This window comes from Phascolarctos cinereus, unplaced genomic scaffold, assembly GCF_003287225.1.
Source record: "Phascolarctos cinereus isolate Bilbo 61053 unplaced genomic scaffold, phaCin_HiC Scaffold_2;HRSCAF=192, whole genome shotgun sequence".
Taxonomy (NCBI): domain Eukaryota; kingdom Metazoa; phylum Chordata; class Mammalia; order Diprotodontia; family Phascolarctidae; genus Phascolarctos; species Phascolarctos cinereus.
In genome coordinates, this window is record NW_027555625.1 from 349246040 (window position 1) to 349272723 (window position 26684).

The 26684-nt window shown below is 36.1% G+C and overlaps 1 protein-coding gene across 1 annotated transcript in view; it reads right to left on the bottom strand.

Moving 5' to 3' along the window:
• The window catches only part of RAPGEF6 (Rap guanine nucleotide exchange factor 6), a 219978-nt gene that overhangs the window by 78505 nt on the left and 114789 nt on the right, over positions 1-26684 (bottom strand). Inside the window, 7 exon segments of the mRNA XM_020991169.2 lie at positions 1182-1425; positions 8514-8622; positions 9865-10065; positions 16340-16447; positions 18783-18947; positions 22505-22657; positions 23167-23325. Of these exon segments, the coding sequence (XP_020846828.1) occupies positions 1182-1425; positions 8514-8622; positions 9865-10065; positions 16340-16447; positions 18783-18947; positions 22505-22657; positions 23167-23325 (1139 nt within the window).

Below are 26684 nucleotides of genomic sequence, written 5' to 3' on the forward strand. Positions count from 1 at the left end.
GGGTGATGAAAGTTTATTTGAGTAAAGAAAGTAAAATATACAAGAGATGTTGTGAAAGTAGAAAGAGAAAGGTTATATCATTGATCAGATATATATAAGAAGTGAGAATTAGGTGTTGAATATGACATTAAGATTGCAAACGTGGGTAACTGAAAGGATGGTGGTGCCTTCAAAACTAAAAGGGAAATGGGGAAGAGAGATGGATTTAAGGAGAGAGATAATAAGTTCTATCTTGGACATGTTGAGTTTGAAATGCTTAAAGGACTTTTTGAAAGGCACACAAGAGTGAACTGTGTGTGTACTTCACAAACTGTGTAATGCTTTCAATGACTCCAAGCTGTTTTCTAGCACAAAAACAAAATCATTTCAACAAAAACGTTCACCTAGTGATATTGATTTTGGAACATCACAGATGCCAAAGAGTCAAAGTTATAGGAGCTTTGCATAATGGGCTGAAGTAGGCTGCATCTTGTTTCTACTATGAACTACACTCAAGAAGTAGCAAAAGGACACAATGAGGAAATGTACAAGTGGAAAAGGAGGTGGGCTGGTCGTGTAGTAAAGTATAACAGATGAAAAGCTCTAGTGTTTTGCACTCATAGAATGTTTAAAAAAAAAATAAGCTAGATAAAGGTGGCCAGCACATTGGATAGAAACTATCTGTTAGATCTCTGTGGAAGGTCTAAGGAACATATACAAGAATGGCATAAGACAAAACGAGATTTACAGTAACAGAAAGACTATCCACAAAGATCCAAGATCTACTAAAGAAATATTTGATGGCCATGTACATCTTCAAAAATGGAAAATACAAAATTTGTAAGGCTATACTCTTGTGCAGTTTTTCCAGTATTTTATTTATTTCAATGTATACTTAAAATCCTGTAAATATATTCAAGAGTTTTGGTGCAGTGCACACTGTCAGAAATAAAAAATCAGCTCTGTGGAACATTATTAACAAGACTGAGTTGCCAAAAAGAGACATAAATAAAAATAAAAATATATAGGTGATAACATTCAAAGACTAAAAATAAGCACATGCCAAAGGATAGAAAATGCATAAAATATTCACAAGGAAGTTCTAAGAAACAAAAAAAGTAGACTTTTTTTAAAATTCCAATTGCCATCACCATGAAAACTGCTATGGAACTTAAATTTTTAATTTAAATATCATTATTTACCTGAATAACTTGGGAGGCAAGATGCTGAATCGTGTTTTATCCAAAATTTTCCTTATTTTGTTTCTTCCACCTGAAACAGTGTTTGCTTTAATTTTTTTATTTCCTTTCTCCTGTGGAAACATCTGTTCCATATCTCCAGGCATATCAGGAATAGAATAGCGATTACTTTTCTTCTCAGCAATTTTGGGAATATGAGGAACACCATTTTTGTCTTGCTTTGTCCTACTAATTAATTCTTTAAATACTGTGGAAATAAAGAAATAAAAATTACAATTCTTTTTATTACTAGAAAACTCCTCCCATGACTGACAAAATCTAAGGCCACTATTTATAAAAACGAATATGTCAACTTAGCTTTTTTGAAACTTCCTATTTTTCTTGACTCATCATCACCATCATCATAATCACCACTAATATTTATATTATCAATGTCATAAATGACATCTACATATCACATTAAAGTCTGCAAAGCACTTTTCCCCTTATTACCTCATTTGACCTCACAGGAACCCTGTAATGTAGGTGCCATTATTATTTCCATTGTATAGATGAGTAAAGTGAAGCCAGTAAGTGATTGGTCAAAGGTCACATAGCTGGTAAGTGTCTGAGACAGAATTAGAACTAAAGTCTTCCTGATTCCAAAACAGCCAAATATTTTCTACAGAAGGGATCTGTGCTAGTAAAGAGCTCTAGTCAATATAAAAAGTCACACAATAAAAAATGCAGCTGTCATATTTTGCCCAACTATGTATGGTAAAGAATTCTAAACCAGATACACAACAGAAGAGATGGTAAATCACCAACACTCAATAAATATTTATTAAGTGCCTACTACGTACCAGGCACTGTGCTAGGTGCTGGAGATAGAAATAAAATGAATGAAAAAAATACCAATTCACAAGGAAGTTACAATTTCAATGACATAAAATTTTAAATCCTTTGCACAAACAATCTCAATGCATCCAGAGTAAGAACAGAGACTGAGAAAAATCTTTTTATCTTGTATCTCTAGTACAAGGCTGACATTCAAAAATGTATGAAAGTTATTCCCAAATAAACAGGTAATCAAAGGACATGAGAAAGTGTCCAAAATTATTAAGAGAAATGCACAATAAAATAATCATTAAACTGAGGCTGTGAAATATGGGAAAAGTCAATGCTTAGGAAGGTGTGGAAAGTCAGCACTAATTCATCCCTAGAGAAATTGTAATTAGGCACATCGTGGGAAGAAAATTATCATCTGTGCCAGAAAAATTACTAAATTGTTCATGCCCTTCAAAACAGTATATATATAAATATATAAATGATATATAAATATATATATCAAAACAATACATGCAACAAATATTCACAGGTTAACAGTAAAGAAGCTAGAAATTACATACTCAACAACTGGAAAATGAATAAATAAATTTCGAGATATTAAAGCAATGTAATATGAATGTTATTAGAAGGAACAACAAAGACACTCCAAAAACCAAAGCACCACTATACCTGCTTCAATTAGCTCCAGGACATGTCAGTCTCAAGGCCAGGAATCCATTACCTCCTACTCTATTTCTGCCAGGAGTGAGCTTCCAGATGCTGCCTGAGACAGAGCAGATGAGGCACTAGAATGCCATGCTCCCTCATATGTGCTCGGGACCATGGAACTTTCCATCTACCTTATCCACTAGAATGTGAACTACTTGAGAGCAAGGACTGTTTCCACTTTTCTATTTGTGCCTCCAGTGCTTAGCATAGTACTCTATATATAAGTACTTAATAAAATGCTCATTCATCCATCCATCCATTCATTCATTCCCCATATGACAAAAGGGTTCATGGCTCTATATAGAAGAATTTAAGCCTACATATTTTCTTTGGGATATTTTGAATTGTCCATTATTCACCCACAAGTAACTTGAATATTGGGAAGGATTAATTATGAACTGTTTACAATATTCCTGGTGATAAGGGCCTACTTTTTAACTTCCCTGATTGCTGCTTAAAGCTCTTTACAACCTGGCCCCAATCTACCTTTCTAGTCTTATTACACATTTCTCCTCTTCAGGTACCCTACTGTTCAGTCAAACTGTCCTTCTTAACTATTCCCCACACAGCACTCTACTTCACATCTCTGTGTCTCTGTCCTAGTAGTTACCTATAGCTGTAATGCATGCTTTCCTCACCCACGCATTTTAGAATCCCTATTTCAAGATTTGGCTCATGTATCATCTTTTAAAAAAAAGTCTTTCTATATCCTCCCAGTACCTCTCATCTCCGGTATTACCTCTCTTTTATACATATACATACACATACACACACACACACACTGTCCCCCCCAATGCAAGCTCCTGGAAAGCCAGGACTGTTTCACTTCTCTATTTGTATCTCCAACTTTTAAAACAGTGCTTGACACAGAATGGGTGATTAATAAATGTTTTTTGATTGATACTATGTTAATGGCAATGTGAATGAGAGGGATCAATATAAAAGATACAGAAATAGAACTGAAAGGACTTGGTGAGTGATTATCTGGGGAAGGGTGGAGCAACAAAGAAAAGAAAGATTCAAAGGATGACTATGGGGTTTTAACCATGACTGACCAGGGGGTGGGGTGGCAGCAATATATTAAAGCCACTCAGAGAAAGACAGAGAGAGACAGACAGAGATAAACAGAGAGAAGCTGAGTGAAGAGATGGGTTTTAGGCTAAGAACCAGGTAAATTTTTTTTGTCTTTATAATATGTACACCTAACACATGCATATATTAAGCATTTAATAAATGTTTCAATCTACTTTTTCAGATGTTGAGTTTCAGGACCTGGCAGAACATCCAGGTACAGAGGTATCTAGCATGTAATCAGAGATGGTAGGTTGGAGGTTAAAGGAAGTATTAGGGCTGAACACATAAATATGGAAGTCATCTAAAAATAAGTGATAATTAAACTCATGGGAGGTGATGAGGTTGCCAAGAATGAGATAGTAGAGAAGAGAAGAAGGCCTGTTACTGGATCTTGAAAGAGACTCACCCTTAGGATAAAGAAGAAAAAAATGAACAAGTGAAGACCAAGATATGGTAAAGGGGTATGGAAAACTGCATACATTATCAGATCCAGTTGATGTACTGGTTAGTTTTGCTTCACTGCTTTCTTTTTTCCTTCTCTTTTGTATTCTGTTACAAGAAATGGCTTAATAGGGGAAGGATATATTCAGAAATGAAGGGTACAAAAACAATTTTAATATATTTTTATGCAAATCAAAACAACTCTGAGATACGACATCACACCTATCAGATTGGCCAACATGACAAAACAGGAAAATGATAAATGTTGGAGAAGATGTGGGAAAATTGGAACACTAATGCATTGTTGGTTGAGTGGTGAAATGATCCAACTACTTTGGAAAGCAATTTGGAACCATGCCCAGAGAGCTATAAAAATGTGCATACTCTTTGACCAAGCAATAGAACTTTTAGGGCTATATCCCAAAGAGATCACACAAATGGGAAAAGGACACACATGTACAAAAATACTTATAGCAGCTCTTCTGTGGTGGCAAAGAATTGGAAATTGAGAGGATGTCCATCAATTGGGGAATGGCTGAACAAGTTGTGGTATATGAATGTAATGGAATTCTACTGTGCTATAAGAAATGATGAGCAGGTGGACTTCAGAAAAACCTGGAAAGACTTGTATGGTCTGATGCTGAGTGAAGTGAACAGAACCAGGAGAACACTGCACACGGTAACAGCCACACTGTGCAATGACTAATATTGATAGACTTAACGCTTCTCAGCAGTACAAGGATCTAAGACATCTCCAAAGGCCTGATGATGGAAAATGCTATCCACATACAAAGAAAGAACTATGGAGTTTGAATGCAGATCGAAGCATACTATTTGCTATTTTTTTTTCTTCTGTTGTGTTTTGTTTACTCTTTCTGGTGGTTCCTCCTATTAGTTTTAAGTCTTACTTACAACATCACTAGTGTGAAAATATCTTTAATAGGAATGTATATGTATAGCGTATATGAGATTGCATGCCATCTTGGGGAGGGAGGTGGGGAGGAAAGGGGAGAAAAATTTAAAACTCAAAAGCTTATGGAAGTGATTGTTGATAATCCAAAATAAATTAATTTAAAAAAAACTTATAAAATGCTTTCTTCACAATGAAAAAAATTAAAAATTAAAAAAAAACTTAAAAATTAGATGGGTCAACTATCTGAAATTGCACTTGGTAATCAAAACATTAAATGGGAATAGAAGGTGGTAGGGGGAGAAGCCCCCATGCCAATATGTGGCATTCCTGCTATACAGAATTATATTTTTTTAAAATATGCTTTGGATTAGAAAAGCTCTATGTTACATGCCACAAAGTACTGGCTTTCTTCAAATTCATATACAAGCAAAATGTAAAGATTGTACAACTATGCTATATCCATTTAAAGCTAACCATCTAGATACTACTTCTGCAGTTTTTATATATGGAGCTAAAATTCCATCTTCTATGGAAATCTTTCCTGATTCCCCCTTAATTCTAGTGTCCTCCCTTTGTGAACTATTTGAAACTTATCCTGTATATATACTTTGACTATATAGTTGCTCCTGTGCTATTTCCCCCATTATTCTGTGAGCTCCTTCAGATAGGGACAATCTTAGCTTTCTTTACATCCTCAGTGCTTAGGCACAGTGCCTAGCACATGGTAGGCACTTAATAAATATTTACTGAATGACCACTGGAGTTGAGTAGGAAAGTGGTGTGGTTGGATCTGTTTTTAAGGAAAATCATTTTGGCAGCTTTGGATGAATTGGAGTGAGATACTTGAGACCAATCAGGAGGACGCTGTAATACCATGGATCACAGACAATGAGAGCCCAAACGAAGGCAGTAGCTGTTTGAGTAGAGAGGAGTTGGATGCTAGAGACATACAGGTAGAAACAGCAAGACCTATGAAGTGGCTAGAAATGTGGGGGGAGGGAGAGTGAGTGCAGAGGATAATGCAGAGGTTATGAAACTGGGAAAACAGAGGAATGCCAGTGTCTAATTTCAGTAGCAGAGAAAGCCCTATGGGAAAGAAAATGAATTCTGTTTTGTACATGGCGAGTTTGAGACTTCTCTAAGATGTTCACTTTCAAATGCCCAAAAGGCAATTCATGATGTGAGACTAGTGCACGGGAGAAAGACTGGGGCTGGATATATAGATGTGAGTCATCTCCTTAGAGATGATAATTAAACCCATAAATGCTGATGAGGTCAATGAGAGAGAGTATGAAGAGAGAAAAGAGCTTGAAGGTCCAAGCCAGAGTCTGAACATACACCCACAGTTATGGGGAGTGATCTGGATAGTGAACCAGCCAAAGAGAATGAAAGCAAGTGGTCAGACAGAGTGGGAAAATCAGAAGAAAGTACTGTCACAAAAGCCTAGAGATGAGAGTGGTCACTCATGTCATACGCATCAGAGAATCCAAGAAGAAAGGAGACTGAGAAAAGATTATCATATTTGGCAATTAAGGCATTATTAATATCTGCAGAGAGATGTTTCAGTTGAGTGATAAGATCAGAAGCCAGATCACTAAGTAAGGATAAGGACTGAGGAATGAGTTGGTTGGAACTTTAACTCTGTGTGTACATGTCAAAATGGCTCTGGGCAAGTCATTTATTCTGTTTTACCACCTGTATGATGAGAATGTTTCACTAGATAAATTCTAATGTTCTTTCCAACTACGACATTCTATGAATTTAAGATGTGTGTGTGTGTGTGTGTGTGTGTGTGTGTGTATACACACACATATATACATATATACACACACACACACACATCATATATATATATATATATATATATATACATATATATATATATATATATACATATATATATATATATATATATATATATATATAGTTGGTTCTGCATATCAGGAATTATCACCTGAATATACTACTCTCTAATCTTTAAATATTTTACATTTCTGCCCCAAATCTTAAATATATGATCATGCATCCTCACTGTTGTTGTTGTTGTTTTTTGTTTAAATTCAAGTACTTAAGTGTGGGAAGAAATATAGGACATTAAAAGTATATTAAAGTATATTTTTTATTCATTCATCTCCAAATGAATGGCATATCCTAAGATGATATGAATAAAAACAATCTATATAGACATTTTAAATTATATAATGAGAGTGTGTGTGTGTGTGTGTGTGTGTGTGTGTGTGTGTGTGTGTAAAACATGCTACATGCTTGATTACATTCTGGTGCAACAGAAAGAGCAATATGGTACAGAAAGCCATAGGTGTGAGATGATTCAGCTTACAGACCCTGCTTTATGTTAGCCTTAAGCTAGTCATTTTACCTCTATTTTTTTTCCACACCAGGAATAAAATATTCCCCATACATCCTATAAAAGTGACAACGCTGCTGTAAAGTTCATTTATCTTCTCTTCTTTTTAATGTGGTACATTTGGAAATAGGAAGATTTTTGTAAGAAAAGGGAAAATAGAGATTTTACAAAAAGAATGCCATGAAGGCCAAGGAAAGATTCTTAGGGAGCCTCACGAGACACACCTCATCCACACTGACATATCACTATTCATTAATAATCACTTTTTGGGTTAAGTCATTCAATTAGTTCTACAGTCTCCCATTTTCTAGCCCTCAGGTCTCCATCTTTTCCATATAGATACATGAAAAACTCAAATGTTTTGCTGAAATCTCAGGAAAATACAGCTATATTCTTCTGCTCTAACAGTCCATTAACTCTGTCAAGAAATAAGAAGAAGGAAGCTCTTAGCGACCATCACTTTTCTGTCCAGGTGTTCAAAAAAATCATCCCTTAAATAATACAATCTAGGAATTTTGTGCAGACTCTAATCTCTTCCCTTTCCTGAAAAATCAAGATATTTGGCACAAGTCCTGTTACATGCCTCTTATTTTTCACATTCCAAGATCACTCAAGGATCAATCACATAGTGGCTCAGCAATTACAAATTCAAACTCTTTCAGATTCTGAGGAAGTAGAGCATATAAGGCCTGGTGACTCAACTTCATGGAAGGCATATTTTTTAGCTGCTTTCTTCAGATTTCCTGTCTTACCCTGGGTTTTTGATTCTCTATTAATACTGTTTTTTGCTTTGTCCTTTTGTAGTCTAAGGATCATTCTCCTTGGCAGAGAAACCATAAGGCACTTCCTTTTCTTTGCCATCTGATATTACTGTCCCATTTAGGTCAAACAGAGAGGTTCTGTTCCTTCTTTAATTCTCCTTATTTTCAAAAGTAGCTAAAAAAAAACCCACCTTCTTTCCATTGAGAAATGTTTTCAGAGTAGTTTATTATGCAACAAAACTCACCAAAGATGTTGGTCTTTATAGTCAGAGAGAGATGAGTATTATTCTTTAATATTTCAAGAGCCTTCCCCAATGTAATGTTCTCAAAATTTTGTCCATTAACTTCCATTACCTTAAAGGAAAAACAGTGTATTAGTAATCAAATGAAAAGAAAACTACATTAATAAATGCTAATGATCCTATGGTTTTTGTTCTTTTTTGCTGTTAAAAGTTATAAACTTTGTCAATGTATATTTCTGTTAATACATGAGACAGCAAGGTGGCACAGTGCACAGAGTGCTGGACATGGAGTTACGAATACCTGAATTCAAATGCAGCCTCAGAAAAGTACTAGCTGTATTGCTTAACTTGTCTGCCTCAGTTTCCTCCTCTGTAAAATGTAGATGATGATAATAATAGCACCTACATTTCAAGGGTGTTGTGAGGGTAAAATGAATAATATTTGTAAAGTGCTTTAGAAATCCTTAAGACATATAAATGGTATTATTAAACACATATCCTAAAGAAATAATTAAACATACATTAAACAATAATATTCTTAAATCCATTACAACTCTTTCAACTACTTGAAAGAGTTGTAATGGATTTAAGAATAATATTAACCTGACTTGGAATCCTGTCTCAAATCCTTCATAGCTAATGAGCTTAGGGATAGTTAACCTCTCTTAGCCCCCATTTTCTCATAAGAGAGAAATAATAGCACCTGCCACACAGGGTGGTTATTCAGGTCAAATGACATAACGTGTATAAAAAGCTATGAAAACCTGAGAGTGATTTTATAAATGTTAGCCATCACTGTTATTATTACTAAACAGAAATATTTAAGTTAGTTGGCTTACTCCAAAGGAGCACCAGTGGAAATTTTTTTTCATCAGCCCTGGTCCTGTATTGAAGTATCAGTGAATGGGTCCCATAGGACTCCCTCCTCACTCATTTTGGGTAACTGGCAATGATGCTACCACAAGAAAGCCACTTAGTTTGAACTGCCACTCTACTGAAGCAGCTGCCTGAACATTATTTTTTAACATAGAAAATTGTTATACTTTTGAAATGAACTAAAATTTCGCTGACTGAACCTTTTTAAGGACAAGAGGGATGGATGGAGAGACGGAGGGAGAGACGATAGTGAGTGAAGAAACGGCAAGATAAAGGATGAAGAAAGGCAAGAGAGGAGGAAGGAAGTGATCAAACTATGTCAGGGATCATATGAGTCAAAAGTACTCTCCATACAACATACAAAATTTCTTTTGAGATAACAGAAAATGTCACGAAACATTTTATATTTATTATGCTTAAAAGGAAAATGTTATAAAGATTTTTGTTACTGGAAATATTATTTATAATCTTTTTTTACCTGGTCACCACGTTTAAGTCCAGCTTCAGCAGCTTTGCTGCCTGGTTCTACTCCTTCCACAAAAATACCAAACCCCTCATTTCCTCCAGTGAGGCTGAAAAAAAGTGGTGATTCTCGGGAAGTCTTCTGCAAAATAATTTGCCTCCATTTAGCCTTTGCAGCACAGGCAATATTTAACAAACGGAGATGCCCCTTCATTTTCTGTAAATAAAAATAGGAAACTGCCTGTATTTTTCCCTTAAAACATGAAAAGACCACATTGTTAAAGTATTTTAGTCATAATTATTTATTAATAACCTCACCAGATCACTGTTTCAGAGCCAAGGAAAACCTCTCCACCATGTAAGCCTTCTTCCTATCCCTTTCCATCTTATTTACAAGGCCATACACTTTACTATTCCTACTCTTTCATCTTCAATCTCTTTCTATCCACCGGCCGCTTCCTTGCTTGCCTCAGACAAACTAATATCTCAACCAACCTAAAAACAAAATTCCTCACCTGATACATTCATCTCTACTAGCTCTCATCCTGCTATCTTCTCTCTTTCAAAGTTAAACTCCTTGAGAAGGTTGTCTACAATCAAGTGACCCCACTTCCTCTTCCCTCACTCTCTTCTTAAATCTCTCCAATCTTGCTCTCAATTTCATCATCCAACTGCTCCCTTCAAAGTTACCAATGAACACCTTTTAAAATAAATTTTATTGTCTTTTGCTTTTATATCATAATAATTTTCCCCAGTATTCCTCCTTCCCAGAAAGCTTCCCCTTATAACAAATAGTATCTTTTAAGGAAAAAAAAGAAAAAGGGGAAAAAATGAACATAACTGATAAATGCACTGAAAAGGCTAGGAGCTTCCCACTAAGGTTATATCTTCCAAAGCTGTAACCCCAGAGTTGAGCTCAATGCTTGACACAATAGCAAAGGATTAATAAATGCTAGCTGACTCACTGTCTGACATTATAAAATAAAAGGCACACAAGAATGCTTAAGAATAAATGGAGGTGAGGACCTCTGAATCATATGAGCAATATTATGATGGAATAAACATTTTCTGATCCCACAACCCCTCAAATCTCTCCAAAACAGAAATTATGCACCAAAGACAAAGCAACTTTCAAATGCCTCCGTGGTCTAAGACACCCGGAATCCAAAAGAAGGTGACCCTCTCCGCAAAAAATAAAATTCCAGGAACTGACACTCACCCTAGGCTCACTTATCACCCCTCTCCTACCTCCTACACTACTGGCATCAAGGCCACACAAGCAGACCCAAGGACATAACACAGCCCTACACCAAAACCCATGCCAGCAACCAGGCTCCCCCTCCTTCTTTCTAGTGCCCCAGCTCCCGGCTGTGAAAGTTTGCTCAGACCTCAACAGCCAGCATGGCAATAGCCCATAAGAAACAAAAGCCTGCCATGGGTCACAAGCCAGAAGCACTAGTATTGTCAAGTTCTGAACTGCTGTTGCAAGGGAAAACTGGCTGTGAACTGCTGATGTCAGACCAGAGAATTGAGGAAGACAAGGAGTGTGTTAAGTCACCCAGATAGTACATGCCGCTTGTGGAGAGATAGGCAGCACTCCACTAAGACCGAGGGAAAGAGCACAGTATTCATCTGGGGCCAGTTCTGACCATTCAAGTCACTTGGGGCAAAGACTTAATCTGGTGAACCATGAATTGCCTAGTGTGGAAGGAGACTAAAATGTTTTGAGATCCAGCACCCAATGAAACCAAAATCAAAAGGAAGGGAGTCAGGAAATGAATGATAAAGGCTGAGAGTACCAATGTGAACAGATAAATCACTAGAAAAAAAACAGTTACAACAGAAACAAATATAGCCTCCACATCTAATAAACAAGTTGAAGTATCTATGAATAAATACTGCAAAATAAAGGAAAATGATCCAACACTTGAGATGGTGGACTCTTGTGATCTGAAGGAAACGTGGAACCACAATATATAATTCCTGAGTGGTTTAAAGAGAAACGAGAATTATGAGAGTAGAATTTATGTCCTGCACAACAGAAATGAGAACAGAAAAACTTGAATCTGCATTGACAAGCCTTACCTAAGAACCAAAAGAGAAAACAGATTGGGAATGCAAATAGACAGAACTGAAAGATAACAGAAAAAATGAAACTAAAAACAAGAACATTAGTTCACTATGTGAGCAAAACATACAGACAGATCTCAAAGAGAGAATGCATAGAGATAATCTAAGGATCTTGGGCCTCCCAGAAGAGCATGACACGGAGAAAAACCTTAATTTCATAATGCAGGAAATAACAGAACTGACGAGAACTTCTGAACACAGAAAATGAAATTCCAATTGAAAGAATTCACAGATTGCCTCTGCTGGGAAAAAAACCAAACAAAAACACAACCAAGACTGCAAACTCCAAGATACACAGTGGTTTAATTTAGCAATTCAACTCAGAAACAAGTTCTGCAAGTCATCAGGAGAAAGACCTTCAAACATAAACGAAAGGAGATTCAACAATGCAAGAATATTCTGCTCCAATTAGAAAAAAGGAAGAGGGCGAGGAATAATGTGTATGAAAAGCTCTGGGACTGAGAATGTAGCCCCAGTAATCTATCCTAAAATCTGAGTTTAACCATATAGGGCAAAAGATGGACATTCAATAATGAAGAAGAGTTTGAAACATTTTTGGAAAGAAAACCAGAACTAAAGAGATTATTTTCATTTTGAACACCCCCAAACAAAAGGAATGCGGAAGGAATGAATAAATGCAGAAGGCAAGAACAGTAACAGCAACAGAGTGACAACAGAAAGACCAACAGGAGACTTCTTTTTAAATGTACACAAGGAGACAGGGATGAAGGCAGAAATCTGAGAGAAGTATCAAAAGTAAGAGGCGGACAGGGAACATTAAGGACAGAACCTAGTGACATCCTGTCTACAGCTGAATGCTTCTTTCGTGGGACTGCATTACAACATGGAGGGGTACGTAAAAGTGGGGAAAGGGAACAAGTGAATAGGGAGGAGTGATCAAATTAAAGGCCAGCAATGAGGGAAAGGTGATCTCCGTCTGAGGTCTCAGAAAAAGAAAAGCCTACAAGGCAGTGGATGATGAGGAATAAGAAAATAATTTTAAAGGGGGGATGAGGGGTGAATGCCATACTTTGGAGATGAGAGAAGATTCCACAAATGAATGCTCCTGTGAGTGAAGAAAGATACTTGGTGAAGGGAGATAAGGACTAGATGAGTCCTGGGAAAGTTAGTGCTGGAAAAGTCTTCAAGGGGAGGAAGGGAAGCCCTAGAACACCTGGGGGCAACTGCATCTTGAGAAGGAGGAGGGCATGGACACAGGGAAGAGCTTTCCAGGCAAATGGAGAAAAAAAGGTCAACAAGAGAGGGTGTAGATCAGTGGTGGGGTGCATGATTAGGGACCTGGTGGGGAAGGGGTCCTACCATGGAGTAGTGTCCTCTTTGACACCTGCAATAAATAATTGGCATTGTTCTGGAAACGATGCACAATGAAAAGGGGGGATCCATGGGGCAAGCCTTACAAGGCAATAGCAGAAAGTGCCTATAAGGAAGAGCCTAGAATGGATACCCTGGAATCTTTGATAACATGAAGTATAACGAGAAAAGAGAGAGAGATCAAACAATTACAGGAGTGATGAATCTGTGAAAGAAGGTCTAGAGTAAACAGAAAGAGAAGATGGATAATAAGAGTACAAGAAATATTTTTTTGGAAAGGAATGCAAAAACATTATGAAATTAAAAAACTAATGAACAGGACTAGCTGAAGGGGAAGCGAGGAAGAGGAAACATCAAACATGAAGAGGAGACGCAGGGGGAGAGGAAGAGAGCCACTGGGTAAAAAAAAAACCATTACAGTAATTGAAGGAACATAATAGTGTTTGCAGCAGAAGAGGGAACTTGAAACTGAAAAGTTTCTGCACGGAAAAATTAATACATCTAGGATAAGAAGGGAAGAGGTCGAATGGGGAAAAAAATCTTTGTCAAACTTCTCTGGTACCTGAGATATATAAACAAGTAATAAATATATATATAGTATGACTAACAGTCATTCTACAATAGCAAATGATCAAAGGATATGAACAAATAATTCTCAACCCTAAATGCAAAGCATTCACAGCCACATGAAAAAAAAATACTCTAAATAACTAATAAGAAGAGATTCGCAACTGAAAAAACCATAAGGCCTCACTCCACACCTTGTAAATTGGCAAAAATGACAAAAAATGGCAACAATGTTGGAGGGGTTGTAGAAGGACAGACACTAATATAGTGTTGTTTCAGCTGTGAAATGGCACACTAATTTCATGAAAAACAATTTGAAATTATGCAAATAAAGTGACTAAAATGTCCGTACACTTTGAACCTCATTATTGGACTTTTTTATCCCAAGGAAACCATTGATAAGAAGAAAGTTCCCATACACTCCAAAATATTTGTAAGCAGCACTTTTTGTGACAGCTAAGAAATGGAAACAAGTACACACTCATCAATTGGGGAATGAATGGCTAAACTGTGTTAATTGGGTATAATGGGATGGATAAGAAATGATGTGTGATGAATACATAGAGGCATGGAATGATTTTTATGAACTAATGCAAAGTAAACAGAGCCAAGAAAACAATATACAAGGGGCAGCTAGGTGGCGCAGTGGATAGAGCACTAGCCCTGAAGTCAGGAGGACCTGAGTTCAAATCCGGCCTCAGACCAAACATTTCACATTTACTAGCTATGTGACCCTGAGTAAGTCACTTAACTCCAATTGCCTTTAAAAAAAAAAAACCAACATACACAGTAACTACAACAATGTAAATTGAAAGAATAATGATGCAGACTGTACACACACAAATTAAAAATAAATGTGACAATTATAAAGACAAGTAGGACTCAGAAGAAAAGATAGGAAAGGGCATCCCCAACCCACGCCTTTGTGGAAGTGGAAGGTCCACAGGTATTAAACATTACATACGTTTTTCGGATTTTTTTCAATGTATCAATCAGCTGTGCTAACATTTTTTCCCTTTTTTTCCTCTCAAAAAAAAAAGTTATTTGTTATAGGGAATGGCTCTCTAGAAAGAGGGCAAGGGGAATACCTAGAACACTATGATGATTTAAAAGACAGAAAATATCTATAAAAACTTTCAAAAAAAATACACAGAATGCTTTACTTGGTGTTTAAAGTTCAAAATTTAAAAAAATTTTATTTTTCAGATAATAAATGGAATAACACCAAGTGATAGGTATAAAACACTGGGATGAAATCACCTGAGCTCTCTTACAGCCACAGAATCATTAACCTGAAACCACTTTGAAATGATTTTTAAAGTTAATCTAATACACTCTGTTTCTATGCAGGAATACATTTATACTACTAATTCTGTATTATGTTCCAACACAGAGATGCCCTCTACCTCAGACAGGACTCCTTCTTCTTACCTCTGGGCCTCTGTTCTTTTTTGTATAAAGCATTCTCTTTATTAACCTCTTTCTATCTAGAGACAGGGTTAGGTCCCGCACTGAATGAGTTAATTCTCTCTCAATTGCTCCAACATCCTCTCCTCAAACTCTCCCTTAAATGACCTAACAGCTTCACCCTTAGCCATTATTTTCTAAGGGGCAGCTAGGTGGCGCAGTGGATAGAACACCAGCTGTGGAGTCAGGACATGAGTTCAAATCCGGTCTCAGACCTGACACTTGACCTTTACTAGCTGTGTGACCCTGCGCAAGTCACTTAACCCCAACTGCCTCGCAAAAAAAAAAACCCCCAAAAACAAACCAAAAAAAAAAACCCTATTATTTTCTGATGACTTTATATATTTAAGTCTTATCATCTGAACTGTTTTCCAGTATGATAGAATGGAAAGAGCACTGCATTTCAGAGGACATAAATTATATTCTAGGCACTGTTATTTATGGTTTAGGTGATGCGGGGACTCAATTTCCATATTTGTAAAAAAATAAAGAGGTGAGACCAAATGATACACAGGGTCCCTTCTAGTCCTAAATTCTATGACTATGATTCCCCTCATTCTTTATAATTCTCAGTACAAAGATAAACATATAGTATACTGATTTACTGATTACACAGCAAAAGAGAAGGAAGTAAAAAAATAAAAGATTTCTGAAGTAGTAGCTGGACTCAGAAAATCCACCAGCCATTTCAACTATAACTCTAATTTTCCATAAGCTATCACTTTTCCTGTTTAATAATAACTGGTCAATGTGAATAACCTACAGTACAATATTTGTACTCCTTCAGCCCTCTATTTTGCTCCTAGAGGTATTCATGGTTGAGCCAAAATGGCAGTAACCTGTCATAAACTACAGACATTAACTGAATAATAAAACTTGTCACAATAGTTGTGTGTATGTGTGTGTGTGTGTGTTATCTGAATGATACTAACTGAGCTGTCACTCTTTTCGAAAGAAAATCATAAGAGATTAGAAAATTAAAATTATCATCTTACTGTATCTTCTAGGTTTTTTTCAAATTCTTCTAGAAATCCAGTCATAGCAGGGTCTCCTTCAAAATCATTGAAATGATTATTTACCCATAAAAGCACTACTCGTGTGACCTGAAGAAAAAGGAATAAATCAGGGTATATAATTATGATAAAGGAACTTCCTCAATGAATTTTCATTAACATGACTCTAGCAGCTTGGCCAAAATAAATGAAAACTGAATTATTTTAAATCCCTATTGCAACATGAATACTAACATATGCTAACAGTGGGGTAATTAGGTTATTTCTCCCAAAGAACAAATTTTGAAAATCTTTTGTAAAGCAATTATTTTTTCAGGGAAGAACACAGTTCCCACTTTTAAGGAAAATAAGCCTAGGCTTAATTGTGTCTACAGGTAACCACCACCAAATGACCATATTGGTTTTAGGGGTCTGTAAGAATAGTTGGCTTAGCACTATTATGGAGAAATCTTAGATTTAGATTCAGGAACCAGGAACTGAATAGCCACATTTAGCCTAGAAATGCATTCTGCATTCCTCTGTTAGATGGATAGGCAAAACGGATAAATTATTGTTATGGGCTGTATTTGACTGACAAAGACACACTACTAATACATTTTTAAAAATCCATGATATTTGTTAAACCTTCCAAAAACCCTGGGGGATAGACTACCATATTATTCTGGCATAGTGGATAAACCAATGGACGTGGGAGTCTGTAAATCTGGGTTTAAATCCTGCCTCAAACTCATAATAACTACAGGATCAATAACAAATCATGTAACTTCTGACTCTTTAGGGGTTTTTTTGTCCACAAAATGGGTATAATAATAATCATGCTACCTACACCTCACAGTTCTTTTTAATGAGGTAAGAGCTGTGTAACCCTTAAAGCTCTATAAAAGTGTAAACTGAGTGGCTGGAATGAAGAGGAATCTTTTTTTATTCTGGAGTTGTGATTTTTACTTGTGTCAGGAAATCCTGGTCAGCAAACCCATTGTACCAATGCATATTGGCAAATATTATGTAAATTGTTGTCTTAAAAGATGTGACTGAGGCAACATGAGGTTAGGTGATCAGTCCAAGGTGATGGGGTTAATGTATGTTAGGACTGGAATACAGATCGTCTTGACTACAAGACAGGATCCTTAATGCACTACAACATGCTTCTTTTCATGCTGCTGTAAATATGTTTGGTATAATTGTGCATTATAAGCATATTAATATGAACAATAGGACTATATTCTCCTTTTTTCTTATTAATATTGGAAGGGTCTTCAAAGAAACAAGCCCATTTATATGCTTTCCTTCAAGTTAAGTTAAAAATTAGCAGATGGAAATTATGGGTTACTTAACAACTGTACAATATACCTAATATCAAAGGCAACTTTAGTCATATACACTCCTCATTCTCTATGATTCCTTTAATTGATCAATAAATACATTTGCGTACTTCAAAACTGCTGGTTCTATGATTTGTTTAATGTTCACCTGTTTAAACACTACTTAACAAAATTTGTTGTGATGAAATGGCATATTCTGCACCCACTCATCTCTAAATCTGAGTATATAAGAGATGGCATTACAGAATCTTACTACAAGAGCAGATGACTTACTTTTATTAAAATCCAACATTAGAAGTAAATCAGGGTAATTATGACTCAAATTTCTCTTTTCTTAAAATAAGTCGCTTTCCACTTAGATTGCTAAGATATTTCTATTTCATTAAAAATATAAACATATCCTACCTTGTAAAGAGAAAATAGCCTATTTAATACAACCATACTATTTAAGACAGTGCAATGAACCATTTTAACACAGTATTTCTAATTTATGGCATTTATTTGGAGAAAAAAATCGAGAGAATTTTAAAGAAGGCCCTCTGAGATCATTTAAGTTTTTACTGAAATAATTGTCAAATGATTATAGAACTCTCATATTCAGAAAACATTAAGTCTTCTTTGGACAACTGTTTGAAGGGGATTTTTTGGTTTGGTTTGGTTGTCTGTGGTTTTAGAAAAATTCCTTTATACTCTCTTGGAAACTGACTGATTTAGTCTTCAGGTTAAGTGTTCTTTTCCCAGAATTCATTCTGCCATTGAAAAAAACCACTGTATTAGGACCCTCAGAAAACTTCTTGCTCTTTCTTTAAAGCTGAGGTTACTATAATCCTCAGCCATAATGCAACCTAGCATTGCTGTTCTGTATTTTAGTTTACAATTTTTAAAAAGAGTATCCCCAATAATACTATTTCAACTCAAAACTAAATGATAATACACTCTTCCAGCAACTTCCACACAAAATACTGATGCCATAAAAATTAACTATAAAGATCATTTCACATTTAGACCATCAACTAACTGTTTATTAGATTTATACCACAAATACATCCAGATTCAACCTTTAAAAATAGTCACTTGAACATTTTTCTTTTTCTAAAACTAACCTTGTCTCTTAAACTGTCAAGTTTGAACCATTCCAATAACTTATTTCCAACTTCTAAGGGGCTTTCAAGAAATGTCCTATATGTCAACAGAAAATCTTCTATGTAAGTTGGGTCCACAACTGAATGTTCTTCTATTAAATGCATGATGAGTCGTTCAGGTGTTGCCTAAAAATACAAAGATAAATATTTCTAGAAAACTATACAAGCAAGTTGGCTTCACATTAATATTTCCTTCTCAAATGATCAGATTGGACACAATCACAAATTACTTGTCACATATCTTTTTTGCAAATGATACCAACTTAATACCCCTATGAACAAGGAAAGTAGATTCTAGGAACAGTTGTATTTTGTTAGAAAAGACCAGAGAAGTTGAAATAATGTAGGAGACAGGAATTTTTTCTATGACATCAGATAAGATGTAGTACCTTGTGGGTAGAGTATTAAAAATCCTTAAATATGAACTAAAATGTATAAGAAAACAAATCATTTCCCAATGCTTAATGTAGTTAGTTGGATGGTACCAGAAGGAACTCTCCTATAAACAATGTTTTTAATTATATACATATCTGCACTCCTCTTCCATCTAGTATAGTGTTCTCAAGCTATTAGAAGCTCTACAATGAAACATCTACTCCACATCTACAGGTCAGGAAAATGTTTCATGCTTTAAAAACCTGGTTTTTCACAGTTTTTCCCCTTTTTCCACACTTCTGAATTCACAGGTTCTCTAAAAACTCTAAATATTTGCATAATATGAATCTCATAGTGTGAGAAAGGAGGTGTTATGTCATTTTAGGCAGACTTAGAGAGGGAAGGAGAAGGGAACAGTATTTGTAAATCAGTCATTTATAAAGAAGGTGTTTTTAAGTCTAGGGATATCTATATCTAGGTGCCTTCTAGCAAAGGGAGGAAAAATAAGAGATTAGTTTAAGGTTAGGAAAGAGGGTGGAAGAGGGCTAAACTGTGCTCCAATGAAGAAAGTATGTATTACTCCCCCAGTCACCCTAAAAAATGAAGTTAAAATGAATAACTTTAAAAACTCAATTTTAGAGGCCCCTCTGTCCCACCCCCAAATACCTCCCTATTTCCAAATGATCTAAAATGCCTTTTTAATATGCTTCACTCCTCCTAACCTACTCTGACCTCAGACTGCAACAATACTTAGCACTATTCCAGGCTATCACTACTGCTCTGGCTACATTCCTCCACTGCCTTTTCTCAATTTTGACCCCCTTGATCAAACCAATTCAACTCTACACCATCCTCTATTATTGAATCCCTTCTTCCCTTATCTTATTGCTGAGTATGTTTTGCCAAATCCTAATCACTGATTAGGCTTCTTCACTACTGTTCATGCAATCCTGAAGAGAATTAGAAGAAATCACAATACCATGCTGACTGCGTCCTCCCCACAGCAAGGTAATTCTACTACTTTCCATTTGATTTCCCAGCCTATCCAGCATAGCAGCTATTTGAAAGTGTTCCTTCTCCTAAAGCTCTCACATAAGCACTTTCCCCGCTCACTTCGCTGAGGACCTCACTTCATTAGTGTTCAAAAATAAATTGAAGCTTTTATCAGGATTTCCCTCTTTTTCCTTCTCCTTACTTCACATCCCTCTGGCATTGACCACCACTATATCTTCCTTCATTCCAGCCTCTGATGATGAAGTGGCCTTTCTGTGTGGATAAGTCCTCTATCCCTTGATCCCACCTATGGCCATCTTCTCCAGAAGACTGTCCTCACTGTCATCCCATTTCCTAATCTTTAATCTCTCCCTATCGACTAGCTCTTTCCTTGATGCCTACAAACAGGCATTAGCTCATGCCTGCCAGCTATCATCCTATATTTCTCTCCTCCCCCTCCAAACTAAACTCCTTGAAAAAGCAAATCAGTGCCTTCACTTCCTCATCTCTCACCTTCTTCTACACTGTTTTCAGTCTGGCTTGTGACTCCATCATTCAACTGAAACTGCTCTCTTCAAAGTTACTAAATCACAAATCCAGTGGCCTCTTCTTAATGGGCATCCTTCTTGGTATCTCTGTAACATTTAACACCGCTGATCACCTCAGTAGAGAGAACTTCTTAATTCTTCTACTAGATCTTCATCTATGTCAATCCCACTAAATGTGGGTATCTCTCAAGGCTCTGCTCAGTCCCTCTCCTCTTTTCTCTCTCCTATCACTATGCTCAGTGCCCATGATACAATATTTATATCTGTGATGATGCCCAGGTTTATTTACCCAGCCCGTGTGTTTCTCCTGAGTACAGTGTCACCAACCATATGGTAGATATTTCAAAGAAGATGTCCTGTAGGCACCTAAATCTCAACATGTCTAAAATAGAATTCATTATCTTTCCCCACAAAATCCATCCTTCTGAACTTCCAATTACTGTGACAAAGACATCAACATCCTTCTAGTCATCAAAATTCAAAACCTTTATTTCTTCTATTTTTGGTGCCATCAACTCTAAGGTTACCATCCAGCTACTCTGCATTTATCTTCTATGTTCTGATTTATATTTGTGTGCTTAGAGGCAAGGGCTGTTTTGACTTTGTCTTTGTATCCCCAGGACTTAGCACAAGAACTGGCACACAGAAAACACTTAACAAATGCTTGGTGATTGACTGGTAGAACCTGCCAGAGCTTATACTTGACTGGCATATCCTTCAGAATGCAAGGCCACCTCCACTACATAATGAGGCATTTAAAGAGGACTTTAGTGACCAGTGAACTGAGGTTGAGGTAATACTTCAGTGCCAGGTTCAGTTAAAACTATTTCCCAATGTTTTCTCAGTATTTCTTAAATTAATTTTATATATAAATTATCAGTCAATTAATCAACAAGTGTAAAAATACATTTTTATCTAGTCCTCCTCTGCTTTCCTGTGACTTGAGGCCAACAAAGATAAGAAAAAGGGTACAGAAAAAGGGCAAAAGGTAGAGAAAGAAGAAACTGCAGAGAGAAGACAAATGACACAAACTCCACAACTTTGCTCATGGTGAACTGTCTACCTTCTGCTAAGCCCAGACTAATAAAAACTGTACTGAGACACTTCTGCAAAAGCTGAAAGAACTACAAAAGTAGATAGCATTGCTTCTCAGCATTTATTAAGTTTGGGGTTATTCTGTTTTGCATTTTAATATGGCTTAATTTGTATAGAGCAGCTACACTATTCTAATAATTTATTAACTAATGAATTATTAATCATTGTTAATACTTAATGAATCAGTAATGAATTAATGGATTATCAATGTATTCTGATATTAATTTGGGGTAAGCAAAATACTAAAATTCTCTTGACTTAAAATGCTAAAGTAATGTAGCAATATTTTAGTATTAAAAATGTAAAATAAAATCCATTTACAGACTCTTGTTCTATTATTAAGAAAAATATATTCTAATCCTTCCCTAATACTTTTGCCTAACGTGAAAAGCAATTCAAAAAAGCTTTAGCATAAGATGAATGTTTTTCTCTAGAGTGACAGCAAGAGCAATTTTAACATTCCTCATACAACAGAAGGAGGCCAAGAATGGAAATAAGAAGAATGGGACTAACTGTGCAACCTTGAACAATTCATTTCTCTTACCTGACCATATCTATAAAAGGGCACCAGCTCTATAGATATGGTTTCTTCACCTCTAATATCTGGGAATTAGACCAGACATTATTCTTGACTTTTCTAGGTCTTTTGACACAAAACACCAAAAAACCTACCTTGATGACAATATGCCCTTTTCGAGTTCCACTACGATCCAGCTCTCTGTGCTCTTGTACCATAACAATTTCTCCTTCTTCTTCAACTTTATGGGTATTTTTTTCAACATGATTCAAGATTCTCCAATAGTCTTGCTGGGCTATGCACACAAACTGCCCAAGAATAACATGGAGACATTTAATAAACTGATAATACATAAATATATCATCATCTACCAAAGCAGAGCACAACTGTAAAAAACCCAGGGGCATTAGACCTTTCTTGATCAGCTCCTTCAATTACTATCTAAAGTTCAACTACAATTAATAATCTCAACATGAAAATCCAATGAATTTAGAATGCCATCCAAAACACAGAAATAAACATCTAATTCCTGATAAATACAGAGTGAGGGTGTTCCAAGGCAAGCCAGTAAGTACCAAGTTCTTATTTCTTAACTTAGAAACAGAATAATTCAACTAAACACATGAGTGGAAACATTACAAAACAATCTTTATAAATTTTAGTTTTCCTTTCACAAGTCACAGCTTTTTAAATTCAATTTATTAAATAAAGCTTTGTTGGGTTGTTGTTTTTTTAACAGTTCAAGGAATGAGAAACTGTCTGCTCAGCCGTTTTGAATCACAACCATTCCTATCCATGCATATTTAGATATGCTTACCTGACAGTCATCTACTTTGGTTTTGACAACTCCATTCATGTACTGCTTATCCAGAGTAGGAATAATTCCAAAGCTATTTCCCATACACAGGCTTTCACATTTTCCATCAGGATAACTGATTTCTACAGTTCCATTTAAAATGACATACCATGAATCAAGCTACAGAAGAAAAATAGAAAATTACTTTTAAATAACTTGTAATAATGAATACTCTCTTCAAAACAGGATTACATGTTACTAAATACTTTACCAACATATTCTGCCTCATGCAAAAAATGACTGTTTTGTCTAATCCACTGCTTCCACCAGAAAATGAGAGCTACTACCTTCATAATTACCCAAGAGTAAGTTTTTGCAGGAACATTTGTAGGAAAAAAGGAGTCTTAATGTTGAGTTTTAGGTGGATAAATGACAATATAAAATACTTTTTTTTCAAAGCTTCTGCAAGAAAAAACTTATATTTTAATATTTTCTTTTAGAGCATTTAAAAGACAAAATCTTAGTGACTTCAAATATTTCTTGCTTATTCACAGCAGGAGTAATTCCAACACCATTTCCCATACAGAAACTACTTCCATTTGAATGACTGTTTTCAATTAAAAGTCTGCCCTTCAGAAAAGAACATTTTTCTCTCCATAAAGACTATACTTTAAAATAGTCTACTGAAAGGTGCATCAGACTTGAAGGCCTAGGTTTTACTCCTAGCTCTATCACTGCTTGTGTCAGTCTGGTCTGACAAAGCCCTTTTCCCAGAGTGAGAAGAGAACACATATGGAAAGAAACAGCCAAAGTGACAAATGAATATATAGATGTAACCATTAATTTACATGGTTACAAAGAACTATCTCAGTTGCATCTGTATATCACTAAGTCATTAATGGGGCATGCAAAAAAGTTTGGGGGATAAAGGAGGAACTTTACAATATTATCAGCACATTTGTAATGGGCTCCTTTTCTTGCCTCTTAATTATAAAATTGTAAACTGCAATGTTTATGGACCATTCAGCTCAGTGCACAATCCTGACTGGCTAGTTCCAGTACATTGCTACATTCTAGCTATTTAAGACCAGCTGCGTGATCAGGGGCAAATCACTTAACCCCAACTGCCTTAAATCCTGGCTATTTCCTAGGTGGAAGGTTCTGGATAACTGTCCAAATTGGCTGTATTTGGCCATACTTGTGTGTGTGCATGTGCGTGTGCGTGTGCGTGTGTGTGTGTGTGATTTAGGAGAAATTTGTATGCAAAAACTGTTTCCTGTTTCCTCCACTTACTACATTTGTGACCCTAAGCAAATTGCTTTAAGTCTCTTAGTCTCAATAGCATCATCGTAAAAAAAAAAAATCCATAGCACCAACCCCAAAGAGTTGTTGTGAGGATCAAATAAGATAAAGTGTGTAAATTCTAAATGGTAGATAAATGTCAGCTGGATTACTAAGGTCCTTCATCCTGTTATCAATAAATTATAGATAGATAATTTCCTCCTAAACATAAGTTGTGATTATTCCCTGAAATTTATAAATGAAAGAATGATTATTAACCTTGGGAATATTTAACCTCTCTGGGTCTCAATTTTCTCATCTATAAAATGGAGACGATAGTAATATTTATACTATCTACTTCATAAAATAGTTGTGAGGAAAGTATTTTATACACTATAAAATGCCATATAAACATGCTATATTAGTAGAAGTAGCAATAGTAGTAATAGCAGTAGCATCCTAAACACGGAACTGAAATTACATGAAAGCCTGAAAGAAGGAGAGCCACGTGGGTCAAACGACTCATGAAGTTTACAGAAGTAGAAATTACTAAGACAGAATTCCAAATTTAAGACATGAATGCTGTTGCAATAAAACTCATTTACCTCCTAAACCTCAGATATTACAGGTCAAATTATGCTCCAAAAACATCAATATAACAAAAAGTCAATTATCTGACATACTACTGTTAGTTCTGTTTCTCAGACAAAGGATTCCAACTCAAAATTACTAATCTCTGCTTGATTTTCTACCATTTCTTTTGCCTATTCTCCTTTCCCCAACCAATTCTGAGTGAGGGAAAATGCATTTTTCTATCTGGAAAAAGCAACCCCAAAGTCGCTTTATGGAGGACTTTAATAACTTCATTATAGGGAACCTATATTGCATCTAGTTAAAAGCTATTCAACTAGAAAATCCCAGAATGTATGTGGACCAATTGTTTTGGGTGAACGAAAGTGAAAACAATTAGAAAATGAAGGGATGAGAGTCACAGGACCAGTCTCATCTAAAAACACTAGGTATTCTCTTCCTTCCCCAGACCTTAGCTATTCTATGACACACATTCACTTACCCACTTATCCAACAACACTTTTTTCTCATTTTTATAATGTGTAATGTTTTTGAGCCTCAGTCAGTACCGATTACTTCTGTTATTTAAAGCTTTTCACAATCTAGCTCAAGCCTATCTTTCCAGGCATATTAAACATTCACTCTATGTTCTGAACGAATTTGTCTGCTTCATGTTCCCCAGATGTTCCATCTCCTACCTCCAACAGTAGAGATCCCCCATCTCCATGCTGTTTGACAGGCTATCCTCCAAACCTGGAATGCTTACCTCTTTCCCCTCTGTCTCACATGATCCTTCACTCCCTTCAAGACTTAAGTTGATGTGACACATCCTCCAAAAGGCTTTTGATTCCCCTGTATTTTCCTCTCCAAAAAAACCATTTTCTGAACATCCAGAATAGCCACAAGAATGTAAGCTCCTTGAGGGCAAGGACTATGTCTATTTTGTATTCAAATTCCTAATTCCTGGAAAATGGTCTGGAAATGCTTGTTATTGGATGGTTGATGTTATACGAGACAGGATAGGGCCTGAGGTCAGCTAGGTGGCACAGTGGATAGAGTACTGGCCCTGAAGCCAGGAGGACCTGAATTCAAATCCGGCCTCAGACCGAACACCTGACACTTACTAGCTGTGTGACCCTGGGCAAATCACTTAACCACAACTGCCCCCCCCAAAAAAAAAAAAAGACAGGGCCTGACTTGTGATTTCATTTATAAAGTGAACTTCCGGGTATGGAAATTCCTTCAGCCCATATATGCTGGCACCTTCTCTATAACTTACCGTCTTAAGAGAACTTCCCAAAACCCTTAAGTGAACTTGCCTTCGAGTAACATAGTCAATATGTTTCAGAGGTGGGACTTCAAGGCTTCAAAGTTGGCTCTCTAGCCACTACACCAAGCTACTTCTCAATATTACTGGTAACCTGGTTATACACATGAAGTGAATGCTGGTCAGAGGACCAAGCAAGTCAAACGGATTCAAGAAGATCAGTTAAGAGAGTTGGTCCATGACACAATATGAATAAGAGCAAAAAGCACCCATTTTACTCATGGAATTGATTTTTTAAAAAACATAAAACGCAGAACTACACATTTAGCCATATTAAATTATAACTTGCTATATTTGGCCTATTTTTCCAGCCTGTCAGAAACTTTCTGCATAGTAATTTTGTGTTCCAACCTTTATCTGT